The 26,081-nt window shown below is 45.5% G+C and overlaps 1 protein-coding gene across 1 annotated transcript in view; it reads left to right on the top strand.

Annotated features, from left to right (window-relative positions):
- The window catches only part of IFT81 (intraflagellar transport 81), a 41,372-nt gene extending 15,468 nt beyond the window's left edge, over positions 1-25,904 (top strand). Inside the window, exons 9-18 of the mRNA XM_005491522.4 lie at positions 1,114-1,209; positions 2,957-3,103; positions 10,127-10,276; positions 12,552-12,680; positions 13,777-13,866; positions 14,787-14,873; positions 17,285-17,356; positions 17,448-17,533; positions 23,576-23,621; positions 24,525-25,904. Of these exons, the coding sequence (XP_005491579.2) occupies positions 1,114-1,209; positions 2,957-3,103; positions 10,127-10,276; positions 12,552-12,680; positions 13,777-13,866; positions 14,787-14,873; positions 17,285-17,356; positions 17,448-17,533; positions 23,576-23,621; positions 24,525-24,707 (1,086 nt within the window). The 3' untranslated portion in view covers positions 24,708-25,904. The remainder of the gene's footprint in view (positions 1-1,113; positions 1,210-2,956; positions 3,104-10,126; positions 10,277-12,551; positions 12,681-13,776; positions 13,867-14,786; positions 14,874-17,284; positions 17,357-17,447; positions 17,534-23,575; positions 23,622-24,524) is intronic.
- Positions 25,905-26,081: the final 177 nt, after the last annotated feature.

The following is a 26,081-nucleotide window of genomic DNA, read 5'->3' as shown; positions in this document are numbered from 1 at the left end:
ATCGTAATACTTTAAAAAGCTTCAAGTTTTGCCCTCTTTCTCCATGATGTAACCTTTGATTTGTTATATTTTGGAAGTATCTTCTTCTTGAAAGATAATAAAAACATGTCATACACTTGGCTGAAGTCACAGCATGGCCTTAGGCAGCTTTTTTTTTTTTTCCTTAAGTAGGCTTTTTATTATCTCAGTGCCTTAAAAAGGAGCTGAAGTGCACCAAGCATGTTTCCATCATGCATTTTATAATATAAAACCCAGGAATTTATTCACAGAAGGGAATTCTTATGCCATTTTCAAATTCAAGCCTGTTCTACCACTAATAGAATAGAATTCACAGGAGAGTTGGGGGTTTTTTTTCTGCAGGTGCTGGAGTATTTTTATCCTATTGAGCAATTTGTTTGAGATTCTCAGTTTTCCAGGCACATGGATGTTGCTGGCAGAAGTTGCAGGTGATGGCCAGCCCTGTCCCAGTGTTGTGCCCTGACTCCCTGGGATGGCAGCAGCGCTCAGGCTGCTCCCTCAGCAGCAGCAGGGAATTAAAGGGAAGTTGCTGTGGTTGTTTGTTCCATGTGAGCACTGGGAAAGCTGCACTCTGCACTCTGCTGTGGCTGGAGTGAAGCTCAGCAGTTTGGGACTCAGGACAACCAAGTGGCAGGAGGAGAAGGCACCACAGACCTGGAACATGATGGTCTGTGACTCTGCCAAGTGTTGATTAAATCTTTATCACTTAACCTTCATTTGCTTCCCTTTGAACTTCTGTTAAATGGTTGAATGAAAGGGAGTTTTAGTTCATGTCAATAAAATTAAATTTTTCACTCAGTATGTGGCAATTTCTTTTTTCTGTACCAACTCACTGCATTTTCCCTCCACATGCACCAATTTACTTCATTTTCAGGGCCAGCATCATGGTTCTGCCTTATCATAAAGGCACAGAACTGGAAATGCAAAAACAGCCTCTTCCTGGCCAATACTTAATGACTCACAGAGCTTTTTGGGTCTGTTTCTCTGTTTTAAAAAAAGGAACTGGCTGGATTGTAAATCTGGGTTGCAAAGCAATTCCTGGAGAAGACAAAGACACCAAGCTCTGTTTCCTTAGTTTTCCTCTCTGTCTTGCAGATAGAGGAAGTCACTGCACAAATAAATCAGCTGATTGAGAAAAGGATCATCACCTATGAGCCCGCCGACAGTAAATTCTCCATGTATCGCCAGCAGGTAAGGAGGAACAAAATGTGGTTTAAGCAGGAGAACAAAATCAGTCTCTGATTGGTTTCCATGCTGATTTTTTCCTTTGGTTTATCTAACATCATCAGTAGAAATACATCATAATGGAGGTCAGAAGGGAAATAAAGAGTGTTGAACATTTGTATGTTCAGGGCTGAGTCAAAGGTTGCTTTTGGTCATGCCAGTGAAGGTTTTTACTGCTGCCCTTGCAGCACAGCAGTTCTGGAAGGGGCATTTTGGGGGAGCTGTTTTGGGAAAGTTCCAGCTGTGGATGGATTCTTAGGAGGCAGCATGGGGCTGCCTGCTGCAGCTCTGCCCCTTCCTTAGGTCTCACCAAATGCCATTTTTCTCCTTTGCCTCTCTTAATAAGGAATTCTTTGATTTCTCATCCTGAGACTGTAAAATAATCTTGCTGTAGAATAGGCTGTCTGGTCCAGTGTTAGTAAATTCCCAAGTTATCAAAAGGATTGATGAACTTGGAGATTTTCAGAGCTTACCCAGGAACCTGAGTGATTCCTTCTCCAGGCTACCTGCACCAGTTTTATGGAGGATCTTCAGTGTGATGGCTTGAAAAATCAAAAGGCTTAAGTAAAATGTACCAGTGGGAGGGAAAAAACATGGATAAGATATGTTCTGCAGTTCAGTCACAAATGCAAAGTGAAACTCTGATTTATTTTGGATGAGATGCTCTTCCTGAGAGAATCCTGCTCAAGGAGAGTCCCCCTGAGGAGCTGCTGGGAGCTCTGTGCTTCCTTAGCCAGGGCCTGGCTTCTGTTTCACAGAATGATCAGCTCTGTTGTGCCCTGGTTTGTCAGCACAGACACCTCGTGCAGCAGAGCTGAGCTCCCACCCCAGCACAGTTCTGTTGGAGATTTATTTAGGGAGAAAGCTGGTCCTCTCAGCTGAGTGTGAGAAAGCTGCTGTGTTTTGGCTTCATTTTTGTGTAAGTTTTCCCTTTCACATGAAGAAATGAGCCATGCCTCAAATTCCTGTACCTGCCTCTAAATGAATGTGTTGTGTTATTTTAGAGGATTTTTCAACAAGATACAGAAAAATGCTTTTTTAAAAAGTCCTTGAACTAATGTGTTATTATGGTTAACTTATTGGTTATTTATATATTATTATTGGTTAACTTATGTTACCAAATCTGTTCTGGTCAAAACTCAGGTATTATTAAATATTCAGTCTTGTATAAAATATTATTCTTAAGTGTTTTATCTTCTAGACTAAGAAAAAAAATTAATCTGTAATCTACACTATTTCTGTACTTTATTGCTTTATTCATCATCTTTTAGCTATTTGCCAAGATTTAGTGGCTCAGTTCTGCTTTAGTGTAACATATTTCTGTAGGTTGGAGTAGGTTGGAGTTATAAAAATCTGTATTATGACATTTGTGAAATCTTGGATAACTTTCCAGTTAAGCCATGTTGGTGTATCTTAGATATGCACCAAGAGGGACTAAGCAGAAGAAAGGGAGCAGCTAAAATGCCTGCCTTTTTCCTCAATGAAAACGAAAAAATGAGGTGAAGAAATGTAAATCTAAAATGTAAAATACATCAGCCTGAGTCTGGGCAAAAAGGCTGTGCTGGAAACCTCATCCATTCTGGAGAAAGTTGAGATGCTGCAGCCAACTTCAATGAGGTTGTGGTTTAACCTGCTGTATATCATTTATACATTTGATCTAAAAATCATTTTTCTCCTGATTAAACAAGGCAATTTCACATTAATGATCTTGCAGGCTTCTATAATTTCCCGGAAGAAAGAAGCCAAGGCAGAAGAGCTTCAGGCAGCCAAGGAGGAGATGTCCAGCCTGGAGAAGCAGGTGGAGCAGAGGAACAGCCAGGCCCACGGGCTGGGAGGCTCTGAAGTCCTGACTGAGCATGAGGTAGGGATTTGTAGCTATTTTCAAATGATTTATTTCTCTTTTTCTCATTGTGCCTAATCCATTGCAAGGCGTACAAGGACTCAGTGTTGGGCTGGATTAATAATCCAAATAATGGAAATATCATCTCAGTGGTGTGATGGTGAATAACTAACCAGAAAGGTCAATATGATGATAAATAATGTAAAAAATCTGTATAATTATAAAGCATAATAGCAGTGATTATCAGAGATGCAATTAGTCCTGTGGTATTTATTACCCACAAAAGTTCTCACTTAAAACCCAAATTTCCCAGACCCTGCTGAGGTTCAGCTGTGGCACCACTTTGGCTGGCCCAGGCACAGTGAGATTGGCAGCTGTACTTCTCAAAGCAGCTTTTTCTGCTTCAAAGAATAATGAGCTGCAGCTTGGTACTGGTGTGCCAGCAAAAGAAATTGACTTTTCTTCAATTCAAGTCAGTAATTTTTTCCCAGCTGGGAAGAATCCTGCTAAGGGAACTTAGAGGTAGAGTGACTAAACTAAAGAGAATTTTATCTGCATCACTCTCTGGGTTAATATCATTCTCCCATGTATTGTCTTTGCACTGCCATCGTGTAGCCAGAAGCACACACTCTTTGCTTGCCTGTGCTTTGTTTTTGTGCTTTTTTTACATACCACTAAATACAGGGAACGCCCTTTTCAGAAGGAACTCCCTTCCTAATCCCATAGGACGTGGCTGCTCCACAAAATCAGTTCCTTTTGGAGGAGTCTGAAAGTGTGGATGAGGAGTTCAGGTGGGGGAAATGGCACAGGGATGAGGAAAATGAAGATGTTGGTTTCTCTTCCCATCACACACTGCTCCTGTCCCTTGGTAGCAATAATAAGGAACCCACTGCATTGGATTTCTCTCCACTCCAAGGTTTTCAGCTCCAGTGGGCACATTGCTGGAGTCTTTGACAAGTTTTTAAGCAAAAATTAAAGCAGAAAGCTGACAATTTGTGTTTTGTGACATGTGATGGAAAGAAGTGTTTAATTAATCAACAAGAATGTATTACCAAGACAGCAGCATATGTTTTACATTATCTGCACAGGCACTGTAAGGTAAGAAATAATTGTGCCTATTCTTCAGGAGACAAGAAACTGATCCATAGAAATTTGAGAACTGGGTAGGAAGGAAACCTCACAACATTGTGAAAGGCTTAGTAATGAAAAACTCAAGTTAACTGTCAGACACAAGGAAGTGGCTCAAGACAGAAAAAGGACAAGATCTGTTTTGGACATGGCCTGGATTCCTTTTGTTCAAATATGTTCTGCTTTTGATTTTTAAAATATTTTCAAGTCTTCATTTTGCAGAGAGGATAAATGAGCGATCTGGAAAAAAAACCACTGGCTTAAAATCAAAAGAGTTTGTCTTTTCATAAGAAGCATTTCCTGGTTTGTAAAGTATTTTCTGCAAGGAAATGTGTACTGGCAAGGAAGTCAATGTATAAATCCACGTCCTGTTCATGTTTATTACTTCCTTAGGTGAAGTGCAGTGGTACTCAGAGGCACCAGTGCAAAGCAGTGAAAAGGGTGTTTCCTGTGCCTAAAGACTGGGAAAAGAATTGAATTCTTGATGGTTTTTGGTCACTTCTGTTTCAAAGGTCGTGGTTTCCTCATGTGGAAGGTGGAGACAGCGATGTTGAATTCTTGGTTAATGCCTGCTGCCAGCAGTGCTGCCCAGGGCCCTGCTGCTGTGGGTTCTGCATCTCCTGGCAGTCCATGGCAGGGCACAGAGCCAGGGCTGCCCCACAGGGCTGAGGGAGCCAGGGCTGCCAGGGAACAGGTGATGAAGCAAAAGTGCCATGAGCAGGTTCTGCCTCCCCTGTGACAGTCGGGGCTCTTCACTCCCAGCCCACTCCTGCTGCAGGTTTGTTTCTGGTATGTTCTGCTTCAGCATTTGTATTTTCTGGTTCAGTGCTCCAGCTCTGAGGCAGCAGCAGAGGAAATGTTGATTAATGTGGTGGTGAGTCAGTGCTGCAGTTCATGGGGACAGGAGGAGTTTGGCCATTCAACCTTCACTGCACACTGACAGCAAAGAGCTTCCTTGCACTTTCCTCTTCCATTTAGTTCCTCCATTTTTAAAAAGGCAGTAAGAGGGAGTTTTAACAAATAGCTTTGCTGTCTTAAGTTTAAATGGATTTTTAAAATCCTATCAAAGTGCTACAGTTAAACCAAAGCATTGTTTTTCTCCTATACCCAGCATTTCTTTGTCTCACTTTGCTCTGTCCTATTACATCCCACTCTCAAGACTTGGCAGTGGAACAATCAGCACCTTCCTAACTCATGCTCCTAAAGCAGCATCTGGATCTCCAGCTGAGGTGGTTTTAGCCTTTCCTTCACCAAAAGGTCAGGCCTGGCTTAGGTTTTTAGGTGCTGCTGTTTTGCTTCCTTCCACAGTCATGGAGAGCATTGCACTGGCTGTGAGAGGTTTTACACCTGGATAGAACTCAGCAGAAACAGCAGGGAGTAACCAATTCACTTACATCAAACACAAAAAAGCAGGAATAAATTGTCTTTGTGGATTATGAAGTCTTTTTAAGTACTTCAATCAAAGTGCAGTGAGCAGGGGGCACAGTTGGCAGCTCCTCACTGCAGCTGTCAGATCCTGAAAATTAGGGAATCACATGTTGACACTTGGAATGCTGGATGGTTCAATTACAAGTGATCCTAGGTAAAGCTGGGCTATTTTTAGCCCTTTACACAAGCCATTGTACTTTGCAGAGTTCAGCACAGGGCCCCAGGAATGCTGAGTTTCCCAAGGATTCAGAGTTGTCTCAGAGCTGTGCTGAGCTGCAGCAGTGGGAATGAATCTGGTTTTCAGAACAGGGCAGGGGAGCTCCCCTCCCTTTGTTCACAGCTGTGGGAGGTTTGCACATGCATTTACTAAAGGAGTTTGATCTTTTTCCATACAAATGCTCATCCATGCCTACCTGCCCCTGGGAAAACAAGACAAATGTTTCCATTTGCAAATAGAGAAAGCAGCCTCAGACCAAAGATCTTGCTCCTTTTCCTCAAGAGCTGTTGATCCACCCGAATCTGCCAGATTTTTGCTGTGGAAGTTCCTTCCCTGTCACCTGAACCAAACACGGGAATCTCCCAGAGCTGAGCACTCCCTCAGCACCCCCTGCCATGGAGAAATCCTGGATCTCACTGACCTGGGAATCCTCCCTGAGCACTGAAAAGGGGTTTTCATGATGAATATTTGCATTGATTCAAAGTATTAGCAATGGCTGCCTTAATACTGCTTGCCTGACCAGGAGCAAGCACTCCTGGAAAATGCTGTGGAAGAGTTTTCCTGGCTGAGCTGTGCCATGAGCAGCCTGTAGGATACTTTCATTTATTAGACTCAGCTTCTACTGCTCTTATCTTTTAGAAGCTCATCCTTCTATGTCTGAGTTATTAACTCTGTCCAACACTGGCTGTACTGCCTTGAATTTAAAGCCTCTTAGTAAAAAAATATGGAAAACCTGTCATGTTCAGGAACTTTTCCTAACTGAATTTTAATACTTTGGACAGTCTGTATCCCATTAATTAGTCTAGTTAGAAATTAAAACATCTGTTCCTCAGTTCTTAATGAAAATAGATATAGTCAGCTAAGGTTTTCTGCTGCATGAATGCAGAAAATACTGTCTTAAAAGACTTGACTCCAAAGTGAGGGATTTATGTGGGATTTGTTCTTTGGAGAAAACAAGCTTTATCCATTTTCTCCTTTAATGATAATCTTGGAATAAGAACCTTGTGAAAACTTCTCCTGTGGCAAGTGTGAGGTTAAAGGAGATGAGGTGAGGAGCTTGTAGTGAAAAGCCAAGGCTGCAGAGGGGAGCTGGGCTCTGGTCCTGAGCACAGAGGGCACCAGGATGTCCTTTCCTGCAGGGCATGACCTGCCAGGCTCTGGATGCCCCTGGATGCCCATTTCTACATCCCTGACTGGATTTTTCTTTAGAACTGTTATGGGAATTCCTTCACTAAGTGTGGAGAGACTGAATCTGGTGATACCAACCTCTTCCAGATTCCAATAAATGGAGAAGCATAAAGGAGGTGCATTGCTGGATTCTTCCAATAAAAATGGAGCATAACCCAGGAAATCTGCCCAGGGATGGTGCATGCCTGTGTTCTATGAGAAATCAAAGTCCTGCTTTCATTCACTGTGTTCCATAATCTGCATTCCAGGCTTGTTATGTTACAGTCACCCATAAAAATAGCCAATGGAAAAGGCAGGATCTTTGCTTGCTTTCCCTTGGATGGTTTTTGTGTCTCCAGGGGCTCTGACTGGGCTGACACAGGCTCCAGGCTGGTTTGCTTCCCCTGCTCCCTGAGTGCCAGCACTTGGTTCTCATCCAGTCATTTCATTCAATGCCTTGGGAAAGAAAAGCTGCTGGTGGCCATGGCCTTGACTGGAACATCACCCATGGGCAGATCCATGGGAATTCCAGGATGAGCCTGCTGAGGTTGGACAAGGGAGCAGCTGCCTCGGGCTGTGGGAAAATGCTGTGCTCAGGAGGGGATTCCTTTGGGTACTGCCCTTGAAAGTGATGTGGCCAAACAATGTTATTTCTCTGTGAACCAGTCCAATTATTGAAAAGACTTTTCACCACAGTAAAATGCAGTGTTTTGTGGCATTGATTTCTCATGTACACATGAGGTGGATAAAGCCTCAGGAGCAATGCTCACAGAGATGAAAACATTGGTATTTTATATGTTCTTTTTATTTTTGGAAACCTGTGGAATGACTCCCAGCTTTTAGGCTGAACAAGCCGAATTTTGCTGTAAGATCCCTACAAGCTGCTGATTTAAGCAGAGTCAAAGCTAAGAGCTCCAGCTCAGAACTTGGCCCTGGATCTGAAGGAGCCTTCAGTCAGTGAGATTTTGAGGAGCTAATCTGTGCTGCCCTTGGAGTAAATCAGGTCTTTGAACATTTTGCCAAATTATTGATTGATTTTCTACACAGATAATCACTTTCCTACTGTTGTTTATATCTGTTTTACCTTGTTTGCTGCAACAAAAGCTGTGTGAAAGGTTAAGTTGGCTTTAAAAAGCCAGAGGTTGTGCTGACATGCACCTCCTAAAAGGAACAGATTTCAGTTGTCACTGTGAGCAACTTGTAGTTCATTTGGGATGAAATTTGTATTATATATCCTAAGTTAATCAACTAATAATAGAACAGTGGTGGTATTGGTTCGTTAATCAACAAGATCCTTTGACTTCCATTGTAAAATACTTCATGCTTTGAATATTGAATATGCAAATACCCTACCTCCCACTCGAGCTATTTTCAAGACCTTAAAAGTGAAGAGAATTATGGTTTGCTTTTCATCCTGGGATGCACTGACAGAAGATCATTCAGATTTGATAGCTCTGTGTGGTCACATATTAAGTTTAATCCTTTACCTCATTCTTTATTATATTCCACTGGTCAAATGAAATGTCCCAAGGATCAAAACAGATGGCTGTACTTCCCTCAGGTTTTCCTCAGCTGGTTGGAGAGATTGTATTTATACTTTTGTAATCACTTGGAAATCACAGAAAGCTTGGTATTGTCTAAGCAATTAAAGGGAAGGAAAAAGTCTTTTGTATAAATGAAGAGGTTGTGATTGAATTTGCTATGAAAAGGAATGAATTTGGTGCTACTGTATGAAATGTGCCAGGGGCTCAGGTGACCTTGTGTATCCTTGTCCTGGGTAGTAGCAGGATGTAGGATGTTATCCCAAAGCCTCTCAGAGGCCAGGCTGCATAGAGCACATTGAGTAATTTGTGGGTTTGTTCTTTCACCAAAAACGTTTATAGCTTTTGGCTTTAAAAATAGTTCTGGAGCGTAGCAAGAGAGAGGCAGCTTTGGCCTAGATATTGCACAGGATGGCAGATGAGCAGGGTTGATTTCATTGTGGGCAGTTTGCCCAGGACACTTTTTATAGAACATACAGTTACTCTGGGGGTTCTTAGCCTTTGGTCACATTGGGGGTTTGGGTTAATTCTGTAGAAGGGAGAGGGATAATTTCACAAAAAGAAAATTTAATGTAAATTTTGAAATTTAAGTTATTTTATATTTGAATTTCAAACCTGTATCAGTGGGAGTGGGATTAATTTTCCTCCTGGGGCTGCCTGGTCTGTGCTCCCTGCACACACTGAACACCTCCTCATCCATCTGAAGCCTGTTCTTACATCATTTACACTCATAAATTTTATTTGCTTTGCATCTCTGGATCTGAATGCATTTTTTGAGCTGTGACTGGCATTTACCTTGTAGCTCTCATGTAAAATCCAACAATAAGAGCTGAGATTGCACAACAGATGGAAAACATTAAAGCACAGAAAAATCTTACCTGTTTGTTTCAGCCCCTGGTGCTTGTGTTACAAATTGAACACACACGGGTCCAGGTGTGAATTAGCTAAGGCTGTTGGACTGTAAGGATTTTTATTATTTTACTCAATTTTTTAATCAAAATATAAATTCTCCATTGCTTTAGATTTTGAGTGAAATAGATACTGCAAGGACTCTGCTTTTATTTTCCTGGGTTTTAAAACTTAGCCAGCAATATCATCCAGGTCTGCAGGAGTCAAGGAAAGAGAACAACAAGTTTTAACTACTGAGAACATTTAAAAAGGAATTTTTCCCATGTCCTCTTTCCTTCCAATTTAGCTGCTGGCTATTACCATGTTTTGGTCTGCAGGCCTGGGGCTCTGTTACAAGTGCAAATTACTGTTGCATTAAGTTTTTATTATCCATGACTCCCATAACGTTTTGCAAGGAGTATTTACTTTTCCAGCTGTCAAATGGTGGCGAGCAGAAGGGAGTGATCTCAGGCCTGCAAACGAGTGAGCTGGGACAGAAAGCAGAGGAGCTGCTTTCCTTGACCTCCCTCAGTGAACGAACGCAGAGCTGAGAATAAATAGGCCCTGGGCACCCTGAACTGCAGCCCTCTGTTCCAAGAGTGCATTTGGGTGTGCAGGACACAGGGATAGCTGCATTTGTGCTGTGCTGAGGCCCTGTTGCTGTCTCTTCCCCAGTTCAAGCAGTACGTGAGCCGGCTCCGCAGCAAGAACACGCTCTACAAGAGGAGGCGGCAGGAGGTGGCGGAAATCACGGCCGAGTACGGGATCCTGCAGAGGACCGAGGAGCTCCTGCGGCAGCGCCACCAGGCCACGCAGCAGCAGCTGGTACCTCAGCTGGGGCTCTCCCTGCTTCCTGCCCTGGGGGCGGCCTGAGCATCCAGGGACCCTGCTGGCTGTTGTGTGTCACCCTGTGCTGCTCTCCCTGCCCTGGGAACAGCCTGAGCATCCCAGGAACCCTGCTGGCTGTTGTGTGTCACCCCCAGCTGGGGCTCTCCCTGCTTCCTGCCCTGGGGGCGGCCTGAGCACCCAGGGACCCTGCTGGCTGTTGTGTGTCACCTTGTGCTGCTCTCCCTGCCCTGGGGGCGGCCTGAGCATCCAGGGACCCTGCTGGCTGTTGTGTGTCACCTTGTGATGATCCCTTGCCCTCCCTGGAACAGCCTGAGCATCCCAGGGATCCTGCTGGCTGTTGTGTGTCACCTTGTGATGATCCCTTGCCCTGGAACAGCCTGAGCATCCCAGGGATCCTGTTGGGTGTTGTGTGTCACCCTGTGCTGCTCTCCCTGCCCTGGGAGGAGCCTGAGCATCCAGGGACCCTGCTGGGTGTTGTCCATCACCCCCAGCTCCTGCTGCTCCTCACCTTCCCTGCCCTGGGAGCGGCCTGAGCATCCCAGGGATCCTGCTGGGTGTTGTGTGTCACCCTGAGCTCCTGCTGCTCCTCACCTTCCCTGCCCTGGGAGCAGCCAGAGCATCCCAGGGACCCTGCTGGGTGTTGTGTGTCACCTTGTGCTGCTCTCCCTGCCCTGGGAATGGCCTGAGCATCCCAGGGATCCTGCTGGCTGTTGTGTGTCACCTTGTGCTGCTCTCCCTGCCCTGGAACAGCCTGAGCATCCAGGGACCCTGCTGGGTGTTGTGTGTCACCTTGTGATGATCTCCCTGCCCTCCCTGCCCTGGGGGTGGCCTGAGCATCGCAGGGACCCTGCTGGCTGTTGTGTGTGACCCTCAGCTGGGGTTCTCCCTTCCTTTCCTGCCCTGGGAACGGCCTGAGCATCCCAGGGACCCTGCTGGGTGTTGTGTGTCACCCTCAGCTGGGGCTCTCCCTTCCTTTCCTGCCCTGGGAATTACCTGAGCATCCAGGGACCCTGCTGGCTGTTGTGTGTCACCCTGTGCTGCCCTCCCTGCCCTGGGAGCAGCCTGAGCATCCCAGGGATCCTGCTGGGTGTTGTGTGTCACCTTGTGATGATCCCTTGCCTTCCCTGAAACAGCCTGAGCATCCCAGGGACCCTGCTGGGTGTTGTCCATCACCCCCAGCTCCTGCTGCTCCTCACCTTCCCTGCCCTGAGAGCGGCCTGAGCATCACAGGGATCCTGCTGGGTGTTGTGTGTCACCCTGTGCTGCTCTCCCTGCCCTGGGAGGAGCCTGAGCATCCAGGGACCCTGCTGGCTGTTGTGTGTCACCCTCAGCTCCTGCTGCTCCCACCCTTCCTGCCCTGGGAACGGCCTGAGCATCCCAGGATGCTGCTGCCATTATTCTAATGTGTATCACCCCCAGCTCCTGCTGCCCTCACTGAAGGAGCCTTTGGGGTAGAAAAGGGATTTTTGGCTGTTGACTCTGAGGCTGTTGTACTTTGTGTCCATCAGGACTGGTCTGCAGCTTCTTTTTAGACTGAGGGGCCTGGCCCTGCTTTTTAAAGTGGATGGTAAATCTGTGCAAATGCTGCTTGGGGCAAGGCTGGATGCTTAAATTGCTTTTTGGTATCCATAGATGTAGTGAGGGCTTAGAGAATGGCCAGCAGCAAATAGGATCTAAGTTACTGCTGTAAAGTGTATAGGAATGGTATCTAAAGAAAGAGCAGGCAAGAAGGAAACATTCTAACCCCAGAATATTTAGAAGAAAATGTCTTTAAATTTAAAACTGGATGAATCTTCCCTAAGCCAGAAGGATTTCTGCTCTGGATAACTGTATGCATCCCAAATGCAGGAACACTCTGTGGGATTTTCTTCCAATCCCTGTTACGAAATTCTTGTTACCAAAATACTTTACAAAATAATTTGCTGCATCTTCTGATCAAGCAGACAGATTTTACACATTCTTCAGAGCCTGACCTCCAGCCCACTTTGCTCTGTGAAACTCACTGTTCACTTCACTGACTATTGGATGACCAAATTTTGTATTTACAGAGGGGTTTTATTGTCCTGCTGTACATGCACAAGATAAAACCTACTTTTCTGGAAGCTAGATTAATTATAATAAATTGATTAATAAAATAAATTAATTATAGTACTTACCCATTCCACTTCTTCACAGTATTTGGCTCCAAGAAGGAATTTGCTGTTTCTGGGTTAGTGGGCTCACATGCAGCATTGATTGTTTGTGTCTGCAGCAAGCAATCGAGGAGAAGAAAGGAATCTCTGGATACAGCTACACCCAGGAGGAGCTGGAGAGAGTCTCTGCAGTGAAGAGTGAAATGGATGAAGTGAAAGGCCAGACTTTAGATAACATGTCTGAAATGGTGATTTTTGCCTTAAACTATTGCATTTCCTCAGTTTGAGTATCTGGTTCTTCAGCATAGAAAACCCAATTTAATGTTTTTGTTTGGGTTTATAAATTTCTTTAATCTGTGTTTATATAAAATATAAATATTTATAATAAAAACATCTGCAAAGATAATCCTGACAAAGTTTACTAAAAAGTGCATTTATTTTCTTTAAAATCTTGCAAATAAATCCCTCTTTTCTCTCCTTCAGAAACCTTAGGGATATCAAATCTTCTTGTCGTTGATTTTTTCACTTTTTTTTGTAATTTCAGAAGTGGTTTCATATTTGTTCTTATTTGACACATTATTTGAAAGAGACGAATGGTTAGAATCTGTAATGGAGGCTTTTTCTAAAATGTTTGTAAATCACTGGAGTTAAGCATTTGTTGAAAAGATACTTAATATGCTAAAAGAGCTAAATAGCTTGTCTTTTTCTTTATAGCCTGATTTTCAATTGCCCTTAGAACTGTCATGTTTTAATTTACCTGCCCACATAGCCAGAGAAGCAAGAAAGAACTTGAATTTCTAATTTAAAAATATTATAAGAGAGCAAAAAGCAAAACAGCATCTTTTTAACTCATTAGGGCACTTCCAAAATACAATGGTGTAACTAAAATAGAATTGCTCTCAACAGAAAGGTGGATGCAATTTGAATTTTCAGTCTAAATATATCAAAGTGACTCAGTTGTAGCATTTTCAAGCTTTATTTAACCTGTGCAAGTGTATTTGTTTTCTTAAGGATTTCTTCCTTTCTCTGAGCCCCTCTGAGCATCCCCTTCATCTCCCCAGGGGTGATTTGGTGTCTGCCCAGGCAGTGCCCTGGGCTCTCTGGGGTGTCCTCAGTTGGGACAGGGGGAGCAGAATTGGCCTCATTTGTGGGAATGGCCCCACTGCCAGATGGGCTTTTCCCCTTTCTTAATTAGGCCCGAACTTCAGTTGCATAATTAAGGTTTCATCTCACATTTTTTCTCGCTGTATTTTGGTTTACTTCCCTTTCTTTTCACATTCCTAATTAGACAAATGTACAATTAGGGTGATAGAGTTAATGAGTATTATTCTGGGCCTTTCTCAGGTGAAGAAGCTGAATGCCATGGTGGCAGAGAAGAAGGCCAGCCTTGCTCCTGTCATCAAAGAGCTGAGGCAGCTGCGCCAGACCTGCCAGGTTTGTGGAAACACTCCTTTCTTTCTGTGTAAACCGAGTCAAACCCACAAATAAATCCAATTTGCAGATCTCTGAAGGGCTCTACAAGGACATGATCAGCTCTGAGGGAAAGCTGGAAATAGCAGAATGTGTCAACAGCGTTTGCAGCAAGCAACGTGCTAAAGGTTGGGTTTTGTAAAAGCTGACAGTGCAGGCACAGAATTCAGTCCTTTATAGCAATTTAAAAAATTACTACATCAGGGAAAAATGTGAAAAGTCATAGTTCAAACCCAAAGCAAAGCTAGTTTCAGATTAGTTGCAAAGCTGTTTCTGGATTTCAGCACTGGTGATCCCAACCAATGCCGTTTTTCTGAGTGGATTGCAGATAACTTCTCATCCAAATGTTGGCTGCATTGATCTAATTCCTGCTTTAGTCTGTGGCTCTGACAAATTTGTCCATTTGTTCTCAAAATTTTATAGAGAGCTGGGCAAAAAAAGTCTTTTGGGTGTACAGCTGCCATAAGTTGGCTCATTACCATGGAATTAAATAAACTGATCCATTTATCTATCAGTGAATTTTCCAAAATCCTACTTTTAATGGTTCCATTCAAAGTGTCAGCAGATGAAATCCAGCAAAGGGGTTGATTGTGTGTACAAGTGGAAATCTGGCTTTTCATAGGGAACACTTATAGTGATCCTTTCTTAATGTCTATTTTTATATTTATTTGTTCTTTCTTCTTGCAAGCACAGCCTTGTTACCCTGGCAGGGAACAGAGGGAATTTCCTTCTCTCTGATCCCAGTATGGGGGCGTTGGTGGCTTCCCTGTGTAACCACAGCGAGGGTCACACTGCAGGAGCTGGGGCTGCTGTGTGAGGGGCCTGAGTGTCCCCTGGCAGCCAAAGGAAGATTTCACTTTGTGCCCTTTTGCTTTTTCACCAAGGAATTAAGTCAGGAATGTGAAGAGAAGAAGATGCAGTACGACAGCTGTGCGGCGGGGCTGGAGACCAATCGCTCAGCGCTGGAGCAGGTGAGGGCGCTGCCTCTGCCTCCTGCCCTGCACTGGTGCTGGGCTAAATGAGCCTTGCTTGGTCGTATCCTATGCAAGCTGTTAGAGCTCCAGAGCTCAGTCCCCAAGGGCACTGGGTGCCAGAAGCCAGCTCGCTCTCAGACCAAGGCCGCGGGTCAGCCCCTAGCAAGCAGGGAAAGTTCAGCTCTCAGTGATTAGGCAGCTCTTGTGATTTCAGCTTTGCTTGCTAGGTAGCTTTTCCCTTGGCCTAAGGCTCCAGCAGACGGTAGAGAGAGGAGAAGCAGAAGACACTGGCTGTTCCACGAGTGTGGCTTTATTGGGGGGTCTGTGAAGGGTCTCAGCTCTTCTTCTTCTGAGTTAATAAGGGTACAGTATGCTACTTTATACCCTTGGCCTGGATCCAATCCTGACCATGGCAAAGGTGTTAGAGTGACCATAAGTGACCAATGGTAGGGTTTAACACAATATTGCCTTCCATGGCTATAGGGATAAGGTACAAGGCGGATGTCCCTGGAGACAGGAAACTTCTTTGCCACTGTGTCAGCATTCTGTTCTCCAAGGGGCCCTGGCTAAACCTGAGGGGTTTACTACACTGGGCTGCAGGGCTGCCCGGCCTCCCCAGTGGTGCAGTGTGTTTTAAACTTGGGGGTCCCTTCCCCAGGTGTGCCAAAACCCTCCCTTCCCCCTCGCCCCCTTGCTGAGTGAGTCCTGTCAATCAGGCTTAACATTCCAGCAAAGGCGTCGTGTGGTTGGTCAGGTTCAAAGGATGCCCCTCAGGCCTGGGGGTCATTGGCCTGTCTGGGTGTCCCTTGTCCCTTGAGACCCTGCCCCACCCACCTCGCTGGTGGCTCACCTGTCCCCTCCCCTCCCCTCCCCCTGAGCTTAAAAGGTGAGTCCGTCCATGTGCTCGCGATTCTGTTGGAGCTCTTCCCAAGATTCAGACATCTGTAACCATGGAATAAACCTCTGGATATTAAACCCTCCAGCAGAATCCCTCCTTTGCCCTCACCTTCGCCTGAAGCCTCTTCCTGAGGTAAACGGAGTCCCTGACAAGCCTGGACTTGTTTAGTGCCCAGCTGAAAGCACCAGCAAGCTAAAGGTGTCTCTGGGGTGAAGCACCACAGCTGCCGCCTTTGGCTCAGCAGCGAGGCTCAGACTGGCCCAGGCATAATCTAACTGGTAATACTGGGATTCATATTCCAATACCCAGCATGAGCAAAGCACAGATCAGCGAGGCTCGGTGACCCCAGGCCATGCCTGCAGTCACTCAGCTCCTGAGCAGCAGCACGTGGGCTCAGGGTGCAGCTCTGATCAGCAGGGATGTGTCTGCCACAAATACTGCTGCCCTGCACAGTGTCTGTCCATAAAATAAAGATTAATTGATCAAGACAAATCTTTATATGTAGTTAGCAGTTTCACTGCATTAGCAGCAAATTCAGTGGATAATTAATGACTGAAACTGGTGGTGAGGAGACTTCATTAAGTGGGACTGTCTTGAATTCCTGCTTTGTCTCACTCCATCACTCCTGTGAATTTTGACTGGGCTTGGTTTCTCCAGGCCTTGCCCTCAGAAGAATATACTGCAAGGTAAACAGGGAGTTTAAAGTGTGGGTGGATATACAGACAGTTATTTCCCTGCTCTAAAAGTTCCTTCCTACCAGATGGACCTGGTATGAAATGGACCTTCCAAAGGAACTATTTTACAACAGCAGTCAAGGCTTTTCTTCTTGGCAGACAACTCAGTCATTTTCTCCCAGGTGGTGACAATCACAGCCACTGACTGAGCTGGACAGGAGTTGAACTGTAGAATTCAGTTTTCCAGCTGATGGTCTGGAAATCTCACAGTGACAGAGCTCTGGAATTGCAAAGCTGTGCAGCCTGGAATGTGTACAGGAATTCCATTGGAATCATGAGGCTTTTTGGGAATGGACCCTTCAGAGATGGGAGCAACCCACTATGTCCAGACTCCTCCATATAATTATTGATTGGTGATTAACATCCTGTTGGCATGTCTGTAGCTTCTATCATGCCCTTTGCAGATGTGTTCTAGGAAATGCTTGTTCACAGCTGTGCCTGGCACTTCAGATGTGCTGAGGAACAGGAGTCCTGGCAGCACTGCTGAAGTGGCTGTTACAAGTCAGGCATTAATAAAAACCTGTTAACAGCCATTTTGCATCTCTGACTGTGACTGAAACTGCACATCTAAAACCACTTAGTTGTCTTTCACTCTAAAAGAGAGTTGAGAGAAGCCCAAATGTTATAAACATTTGAGAAATTATTAATTCAGGATGATGATGATAATGAGGATTATTATTATTATTATAAACTCTCATGGTTTATATGGCAACACAGGGCATCTCCTGGGAGCCTGCAGTCACCATGTGCTTTGGAATTTTATTCTCTTCCCACAGGAAGTGAAAGGGCTCCTTGAGGAGTGTGCCCAGGAAGAGAGCAACTACCGTTACATCAACTGCATGAGAAGGGTGAGAGCACAAACTGTTCAGTGTGGGATGAAATGGCAATTATAACACACAGCCCGTGCATGTGTTTGATGGTGTGTTCCTTCCTTCCCAGAGCCTGGAGGTGCAGCTGCAGCGGGCCAGGGAGGAGATGAAGGCCTACGTGTCCCCCGAGCCGCAGGAGCGGCGCCGGGCGCTTCGGTGAGCGGGGCACGGCTCCATTCTCTCCCCTCAGGGCGACCTGAGGGAGATTCACAAGCTGAGGATGAAGTCAGGAATTTTCTCATTGGCATTTGGGTTGGAGGAGTTCACCTGATAAATTTAGAAACTCTATAATAATCTAAAAATAAGCATCTCGGATCCCAGCCTATACTGCTGTGAACGTACAAGTTCTGTCAGACATAGCAGGAGATTTGTCCCTCCCACTGGAGATTCCCAGCCCAGGCCAGGCTGTAGCTGGCAGCCCCACACCCTGAGGATGGTTCTGCACCATCCACAACCCTCCATCCTTACCCTCAGTTTCAGAGACTCCAGTAAAAAGCCACTTCCTTCATCCCATGACTCCTTTCAGGACCCCTTGCCTCTGACTGGCAGCAAGAGAAACAGGAAATACTATAAACTGAGCTGCTGATTATTTTTGGTGTAGTTTTCTATTTTAAATAGAAATTTTTCCTGCCAAAGATGGAAATGTTTTCTGAGAATGAGATATTTTAGATTCATTATCTGTGCTAAGTCTAAATGTTACCATGTCATAGAGATTTTTTACACTTAACTAAGTGTAACTTAACTAAATATTTTTGTGAAAGTATCCTGCTGAAGATTTTGTGTATGTTCAATCTTCTAATACAACATAAAAGCTGAAACAAAATTCAGGCAACAGTCAACAAACTGTTTCAAAATTAAGCATCAGGAAAATCCAAAACATTTATAATTTCCAGTTGGTAAAAGTGTCAAAATACCCAGAGCTTATTGTTCATAATTAGCTTTTCAGAGTTTCAGAATATTGCATGAAATAGAAATTCTGTTTTCCAGAAAAGTAAATATTTGATCCTTGTTGACAACAAAATAATCCAGTTGGTGTCGGCAGTTTCACCAGTGGTCTTTGATTTCCCACCACAGTACTTCCCAGTCATGAAAACATTTATCAAACAGTTCTAAAATTCATGTTTGCTCAGTTTTATGACCGTTGATAGGGAAATGTGTCAGACAGGGAGAAAACCCCAGGGATTCTCTCAGGAGAATCCATCAGACCCTTTCCTGAAGGCCCTTGCACTGGTACCAGTGGAGCTGCAGCTCCATCATCCAGAGGAGGAGGCAGAGATCACCAGGAAGGGAAGGAGCAGAGGAAGATCCATCAGAGACCTTCTGCAAGGATGGCAGGCATGGGAGTGCTCAAACACTGCGTAGTAAAGGGTGTAGCAAAGTAAGAGTAAGCAAAGAATCAAAACTACCAACACTGGGGAGGGAGAAGATGAGCAGAGAAAAGGTGATGGAGGCTGAGAGGGCTCTTGCTCCATCTCACAAAATAATGAAAGGCTGTAGGAAATAAACATTTATCTAATGAAGGAAAGATGAAACAGCACAATTAAGCAGAAGGCTGAACAGATAAAACCTTAGTGATGATGTGAATATTCATGGGGATGAGGATGAGGCAGCAGGGTCAGACAGTGAGGAGTGGGAGCTCGGGTTGGTTCACTCCAGCTCAGATCCTGGGAATTGGACATGCAGGATGGGGGATTGGACATCAGGATGGGGGACTGGAGATGCAGGATGGGGGATTGGACATCAGGATGGGGGATTGGAGATGCAGGATGGGGGATTGGAGATGCAGGATGGGGGATTGGAGATGCAGGATGGGGGATTGGACATCAGGATGGGGGATTGGACATCAGGATGTGGGATTGGACATCAGGATGGGGGATTGGAGATGCAGGATGGGGGATTGGACATCAGGATGGGGGATTGGAGATGCAGGATGGGGGATTGGACATCAGGATGTGGGATTGGACATCAGGATGTGGGATTGGAGATGCAGGATGGGGGACTGGACATCAGGATGGGGGATTGGACATGCAGGATGGGGGATTGGACATGCAGGATGGGGGATTGGACATCAGGATGTGGGATTGGACATCAGGATGTGGGAGTGACACAGAGCACCATCAGAGGCCAGCCCTGCAGTGCCAGCTATGGGCAGGGAAGGTGAGCAGGCTGCCCCCCCTCTGTGCTGTCCCTGTTTCACTGCCCCACTGTGGAAATGATCCTCCCACAGGGAGCAGCCAGCCCTGACCTTGCTAAGGGGTCACAGAGCTGTCTCATTTCAGTGAGTTACAGTAAAGTGCAGTGGAGAGATCTGAGCAAAATATAAAATGAGACGATGACATTTTTCTCTAGACATCCCTTTAGAACCTGAATGTATTTTTCAGCAAGCGCTGGAATGTAAACGGAGTAAAAATGAACCATAAATAGAATTGCACTTTCCTAAGAACGTATTGAACAAAAAATGTCTTAATTCAGACCCTCTTTATTCAATATAAACTCTCTGTTCCGTGGAGTCACTTGTTAGGAATGTGAAAAGTTAATTTTCTTTTCTAAAAATAAAAAGTTGTAGGGTTTTAACAAAGTTATTAAGTTACATTCTTTCCAGTCATCATTATAAATAGTAAAGAAAAACTTACTAGGAAAGACAGAAAATCTTCTGATGATTACTTTGAAAACTCTACTTAAAAAAAAAAAAAAAAAAAAAAAAAAAAAGAAAAAGAAAAGAGGGTGTTCTGGAGGCCAAATGTGTGAGAACATGTGCTGTGTGCCAGGGCAAAGAACAGCTTCAGCCAGGATTGCTGGGATCAGTGGGACAGCACCTGGAGCAGCCTCAGCACAGCTCTGATCTCTTCTGGCTGGGATTGTCCAAGAGCAGGAGATCCTGAAGGATCCAGCTCCAGGAGCAGCTGGCCCAGGCCCCAGTGCTCCAGTGAAAGTCCTTGGGAGAAAGGGAAGGAATCAGGGAACACAGAGCTTGGGGTCCACACAGCTGCTCTCACTCCAGGAAACCCTCAGGCTCTGGCATCATGAAGGGGAACATTTCTTTCTGGAAATCAGGATTTCTCCACTCAGAGGTCATCTACCCTGAGCACTTTAGAAAGCTCTTTAAATGAGCTGGGTCATTTGGAATTCCACTAGCTGATTCTCACACCAGAAAAATGTAACAATTATACACAAAATAGAATTGATTTTTCTTTTCCAAATGGCTCAGTGCACAGGTTTTTTTCTATTGTCACACCTCAGAAAAGCTAAAGATAAGTGCCTGTGCTGTGTGTGCACGGTGCTGTTGTGGTGTGCAGATTTTACTGCCAGGGGTCATGGGTCAGGTATGGCAGAGAGATGAGGCCACCTGGTGCAGACAGAGGTGGCCAGCCAGGGGTGTCCATGCTGCAAATCAGCATTAACACTTCTCAGCCTGTACCCAGGCCCTAAATGTGAGGGCTGTCCTGGGAGAGGAACGTGCACATTGCCACTGCACTGTGTCCCTGTCAGGCCTGGCCTGAAAGGCCAATCCCCCTGATTCCTGGATTATCCCCTCATTCCTGGATTTTCCCCTCATTCCTGGCCATTCCCCCTCATTCCTGGATTTTCCCCTCATTCCTGGCCATTCCCCCTCATTCCTGGATTTCCCCCTCACTCCTGGTCATTCCCCCTCATTCCTGGTCTTTTCCCCTCATTCCTGGATTTCCCCCTCATTCCTGGCCATTCCCCCTCATTCCTGGATTTCCTCCTCATTCCTGGATTTTCCCCTCATTCCTGGCCATTCCCCCTCATTCCTGGATTTCCTCCTCATTCTTGGTCTTTTCCCCTCATTCCTGGTCTTTTCCCCTCATTCCTGGATTTTCCCTTCATTCCTGGATTTTCCCCTCATTCCTGGCCATTCCCCCTCATTCCTGGCCATTCCCCCTCATTCCTGGCCATTCCCACTCATTCCGGGATTTTCCCCTCATTCCTGGCCATTCCCCCTCATTCCTGGATTTTCCCCTCATTCCTAGATTTTCCCCTCATTCCTGGATTTCCCTCTCATTCCTGGATTTTCCCCTCATTCCTGGATTTTCCCCTCATTCCTAGATTTTCCCCTCATTCCTGGATTTTCCCCTCATTCCTGGCCATTCCCCCTCATTCCTGGTCTTTTCCCCTCATTCCTGGATTTCCCCCTCATTCCTGGATTTTCCCCTCATTCCTGGATTTTCCCCTCATTCCTGGTCTTTTCCCCTCATTCCTGGTCTTTTCCCCTCTTTCCTGGTCTTTTCCCCTCATTCCTGGATTTCCTCCTCATTCCTGGTCTTTTCCCCTCATTCCTGGATTTTCCCCTCATTCCTGGCCATTCCCCCCTCATTCCTGGTCTTTTCCCCTCATTCCTGGATTTCCCCCTCATTCCTGGTCTTTTCCCCTCATTCCTGGCCATTCCCCCTCATTCCTGGATTTTCCCCTCATTCCTGGATTTCCCCCTCATTCCTGGTCTTTTCCCCTCATTCCTGGATTTTCCCCTCATTCCTGGCCATTCTCCCTCATTCCTGGCCATTCCCCCTCATTCCTAGATTTTCCCCTCATTTCTGGATTTCTTCCTCATTCCTGGCCATTCCCCTTCATTCCTGGTCTTTTCCCCTCATTCCTGGCCATTCCCCTCATTCCTGGATTTTCCCCTCATTCCTGGCAATTCGCCCTCATTCCTGGTCTTTTCCCCTCATTCCTGGTCTTTTCCCCTCATTCCTGGTCTTTTCCTCTCATTCCTGGATTTCCCTCTCATTCCTGGTCTTTTCCCCTCATTCCTGGATTTCCCCCTCATTCCTGGCCATTCCCCCCTCATTCCTGGTCTTTTCCCCTCATTCCTGGCCATTCCCCCTCATTCCTGGCCAATTCCCCTCATTCCTGGATTTCCTCCTCATTCCTGGTCTTCTCCCCTCATTCCTGGCCATTCCCCCTCATTCCTGGTCTTTTCCCCTCATTCCTGGCCATTCCCCCTCATTCCTGGATTTTCCCCTCATTCCTGGCCATTCCCCCTCATTCCTGGATTTTCCCCTCATTCCTGGATTTCCCCCTCATTCCTGGCCATTCCCCCTCATTCCTGGATTTCCCCCTCATTCCTGGTGTTTTCCCCTCATTCCTGGCCATTCTCCCCCATTTCTGGCCATTTCCCCTCATTCCTGGCCATTCCCCCTCATTCCTGGTGTTTTCCCCTCATTCCTGGCCATTCCCCCTCATTCCTGGCCATTCCCCCTCATTCCTGGTCTTTTCCCCTCATTCCTGGCCATTTCCCCTCATTCCTGGTCTTTTCCCCTCATTCCTGGCCATTCCCCTTCATTCCTGGCCATTCCCCCTCATTCCTGGATTTCCTCCTCATTCCTGGCCATTCTCCCCCATTTCTGGCCATTTCCCCTCATTCCTGGCCATTCCCCCTCATTCCTGGTCTTTTCCCCTCATTCCTGGCCATTCCCCTTCATTCCTGGTCTTTTCCCCTTATTCCTGGCCATTCCCCCTCATTCCTGGATTTCCTCCTCATTCCTGGCCATTCCCCCTCATTCCTGGCCATTCCCCCTCATTCCTGGTCTTTTCCCCTCATTCCTGGATTTTCCCTTCATTCCTGGATTTTCCCCTCATTCCTGGCCATTCCCCCTCATTCCTGGATTTTCCCCTCATTCCTGGATTTTCCCCTCATTCCTGGCCATTCCCCCTCATTCCTGGTCTTTTCCCCTCATTCCTGGCCATTTCTCCTCATTCCTGGATTTCCCTCTCATTCCTGGATTTTCCCCTCATTCCTGGATTTTCCCCTCATTCCTGGCCATTCCCACCCATCCATTCCCAGCAGTTAAGGGCTGTGTGAATTCTGACACCTGTCCAAGTGAGCTGTGGCTCCCCTCAGGATGTCTCCAGGATAAATTAATCACAGAAGGATCAGGATCTCCTCTGCATGGCCGCGCTGTTGCCCCCAAGCTGGAAGGAGCAGTGATCATGCCTGCTTCAAAACTGTAAGAGACCTCAGCCAGTATCACTTTTCCCAGCTGCACAGCTGAGATAAGGAGATCTGATCCTTCATGTCAAGGATTCATTTTGTCCAATGACAAAAAGATTTCTTTGTGTTTCCTCTTCTGTCTCATTTATGAACCTCCCAATACTTCCATTATTTTCCATGTTTGCATCATTATTCTGTCCTGTTACACAGAACCAAATCATGATAAAATCTTTTTATGTTTCCTTTAGAGAACAGTATACACGAATAATCCTTGAACAAGAAAACCTTGGGAAGGTAAGAATGAGGCTTTTACCTTGTACAGCCATTGTACAGTTTGTATTTTAGTGGGGCTGTGGTCAGTCTTTTATAAAAAGCATTGTGCAGCCTACAAAGAAAATTCCATCACTGCTGGCATTGGTAATTAATACCTTGGAAAAGGATCCTGCTCCCTCCTCAGGGCTTGATTTCCTGCAGGGAATAGCATGGGCTGCTGGAAGGGATGGCAAACAGCTCAATGTGACAGCACATTCCCTGAAAACCATTTGGATAAGACCCTGAACAGGGCATAAGGAACTGTGCCAGCTCAGATTTTCTGTTGTATATAAAGCAACCTGTTGAAGACAATAAATTGTGAGCCTGTCACCCTTATCACAGCTGCTAAAGGCCAGGGGATCAGCAGTGTCAGACAAAAGCAGTTGTCCAGTTTTAATCTTGTCTGAAGCTCAGATCAGCAGGGACGAGGCTGGGCTTAGCAAGTCACACCAAACAGCTTTTATTAATTTCCTTTTCTTACTCAGTCTGAGTGATTTTTACAGGTCTGGGCTGCCTCTCTTAATAATCAGGAGGGGGTTTAATTGTAAAACATGGATTTCGTGTTAGAGTATCGTGGTGTGAATCCATTGCAGGTTGTACCTTGATACTGCAAGGGCTCTGCATGGAAATGATGTCAGATTTTTAGCATAAGTTCTCAAGTAGATAAGACTAGACAGCTAAAAACCATGGAAATAGTTGTCAATCCATACAAGGATCTAAGTCCCAGGTGTTAATGCCTTTAGCACTTGCAGGGAGTGTTATCAGTGTGAACAAAACAATATTTCCATAGCATATAAAAATCTCTGTCATTCCAAGCTGCTTATGTGAGCAACTTTTGTGGTGTAGAGCTGTTGCAGAAATCTGATCTTTTTGAATTTTTAACAGAAACTACGAGAGAAACAGAAAGTTGTCCGGGAAAGTCACGGGCCGAACATGAAGCAAATGAAAATGTGGCAGGACTTTGAGAAATTAATGGAATGTAAGAGAGAATGTTTTCTGAAACAACAAAATCAAGCAGCCATTGGTCAGATCATTCAGGAAGGAGGTAAAGATAGGCTTGTGTTATGAATTCTTCCTCCTGATACCCACATGAAGTAGGAGGACTCTTGTTAAATACTGTTGCTTTCATCAATTCTACAGTTTTTGTACATGGTTGGGTTTTGGTGCATAAACAGAGAGAGCAAAGAGCCCCTCTGGAAGCTTTTGCTCTGTGTCTCAGTGCCCATGTGCCATGGCTGGAAGCTTTGGGAGGCTGCACTGGGCTGAACCTGCTCGTAAATCTGTGTTTCAGGAGGCCAGCAATGGCATCTGCAGGGAGATCAAAGGGAAACAAATCCTCTGCAGGGTCACAGAAAACTCATGTAATTGCTCTGCCTCTCATTCTCTATCGATAAGGTCACATTTCTGCAAGGCCTGAGAGTCTTGATGTTGTATAATTGTGGCCCTCCTGGCTTGGCCCTGCTGTCCCCATTGTCCTTACCCAGGCAGTGTGGCAGCAGGAGCTGCTGGCCTGGCCCCAGCACTGCTGCCCATTCTTTCCTTGCACAGTTGAGCTCAGCTGATTGCCTGCAGAACAATCACTTGGATTCTGAGCTTTTTCCATTATCTTTTGCTGCTGTTGTTTTTAACAGAAGTTTTTTCCTTGCACATTTACCCCCTCTGTATTTTCTGAGAGTGAAAATGTAAAGGGAGCTCGGCTGAAGCTTTCCCCAGGGAGGAGTTTGGAGCTGTTTTGTCTGCACGGTGCAATTCCAAAGGGATTACACCCACACAGAGAGGGTCATCCAGGGCTGGAGGTTATCCATGGATGCAGAGATGGCCCAGGGGTTCTTGCATCTGGCCTGGAGTGCAGCCCTGAGCTGTCCCTGCCCTCAGAGGTGGCCCTGGGGCACAGGGATGGAGGTGGGGACTGAGTGTCCCCCACACGTCACCATTGCAGAGGAGCAGCTCCTGGCCTGTCACAGATCAGCAGCACAGAGATAATTCTGTGGGACACAGCTTCTGCTGCTCTCCTTTGGCTTACTGGATTCCTAGATAGGTTGGTGGGGTTTTTTATAGTTTTTCCTGCTTGAAGTAGAGTGTCTTTTTTCAGGATATAAAAAAAGTAATTTTGCTTTCTTTGATACCTAACTATGAGATCTTCTGCTGGTTTCTATATCCAGAGAGTATGGTAATTATATATAGAGTTCCTGGTTTGCCTTTGCATTAAATATATTTGTTAGCAGGACTAAAATAAAAACTGGCAAAACTACATTTTGACTGTATGATATTCTTCTTTTTTACATTTTTTGGGTGAAAGAAGGAAATTGTTGATGGCTGGGTCACAGGAACAATGGGGTTATTTAATGACATTTATTTGAGAAGCTTCCAAAGGGCTCAGGGTGTGAGGAGTGGGATCCACAGATCCCAGGACATCCTCATGCCACCCTCCCACGCTGCCAA

Source organism: Zonotrichia albicollis, chromosome 18 (assembly GCF_047830755.1).
Source record: "Zonotrichia albicollis isolate bZonAlb1 chromosome 18, bZonAlb1.hap1, whole genome shotgun sequence".
Classification (NCBI taxonomy): domain Eukaryota; kingdom Metazoa; phylum Chordata; class Aves; order Passeriformes; family Passerellidae; genus Zonotrichia; species Zonotrichia albicollis.
The sequence above is the reverse complement of the archived record's forward strand: the minus strand, read 5'-3'. Positions and strand labels throughout refer to the sequence as shown.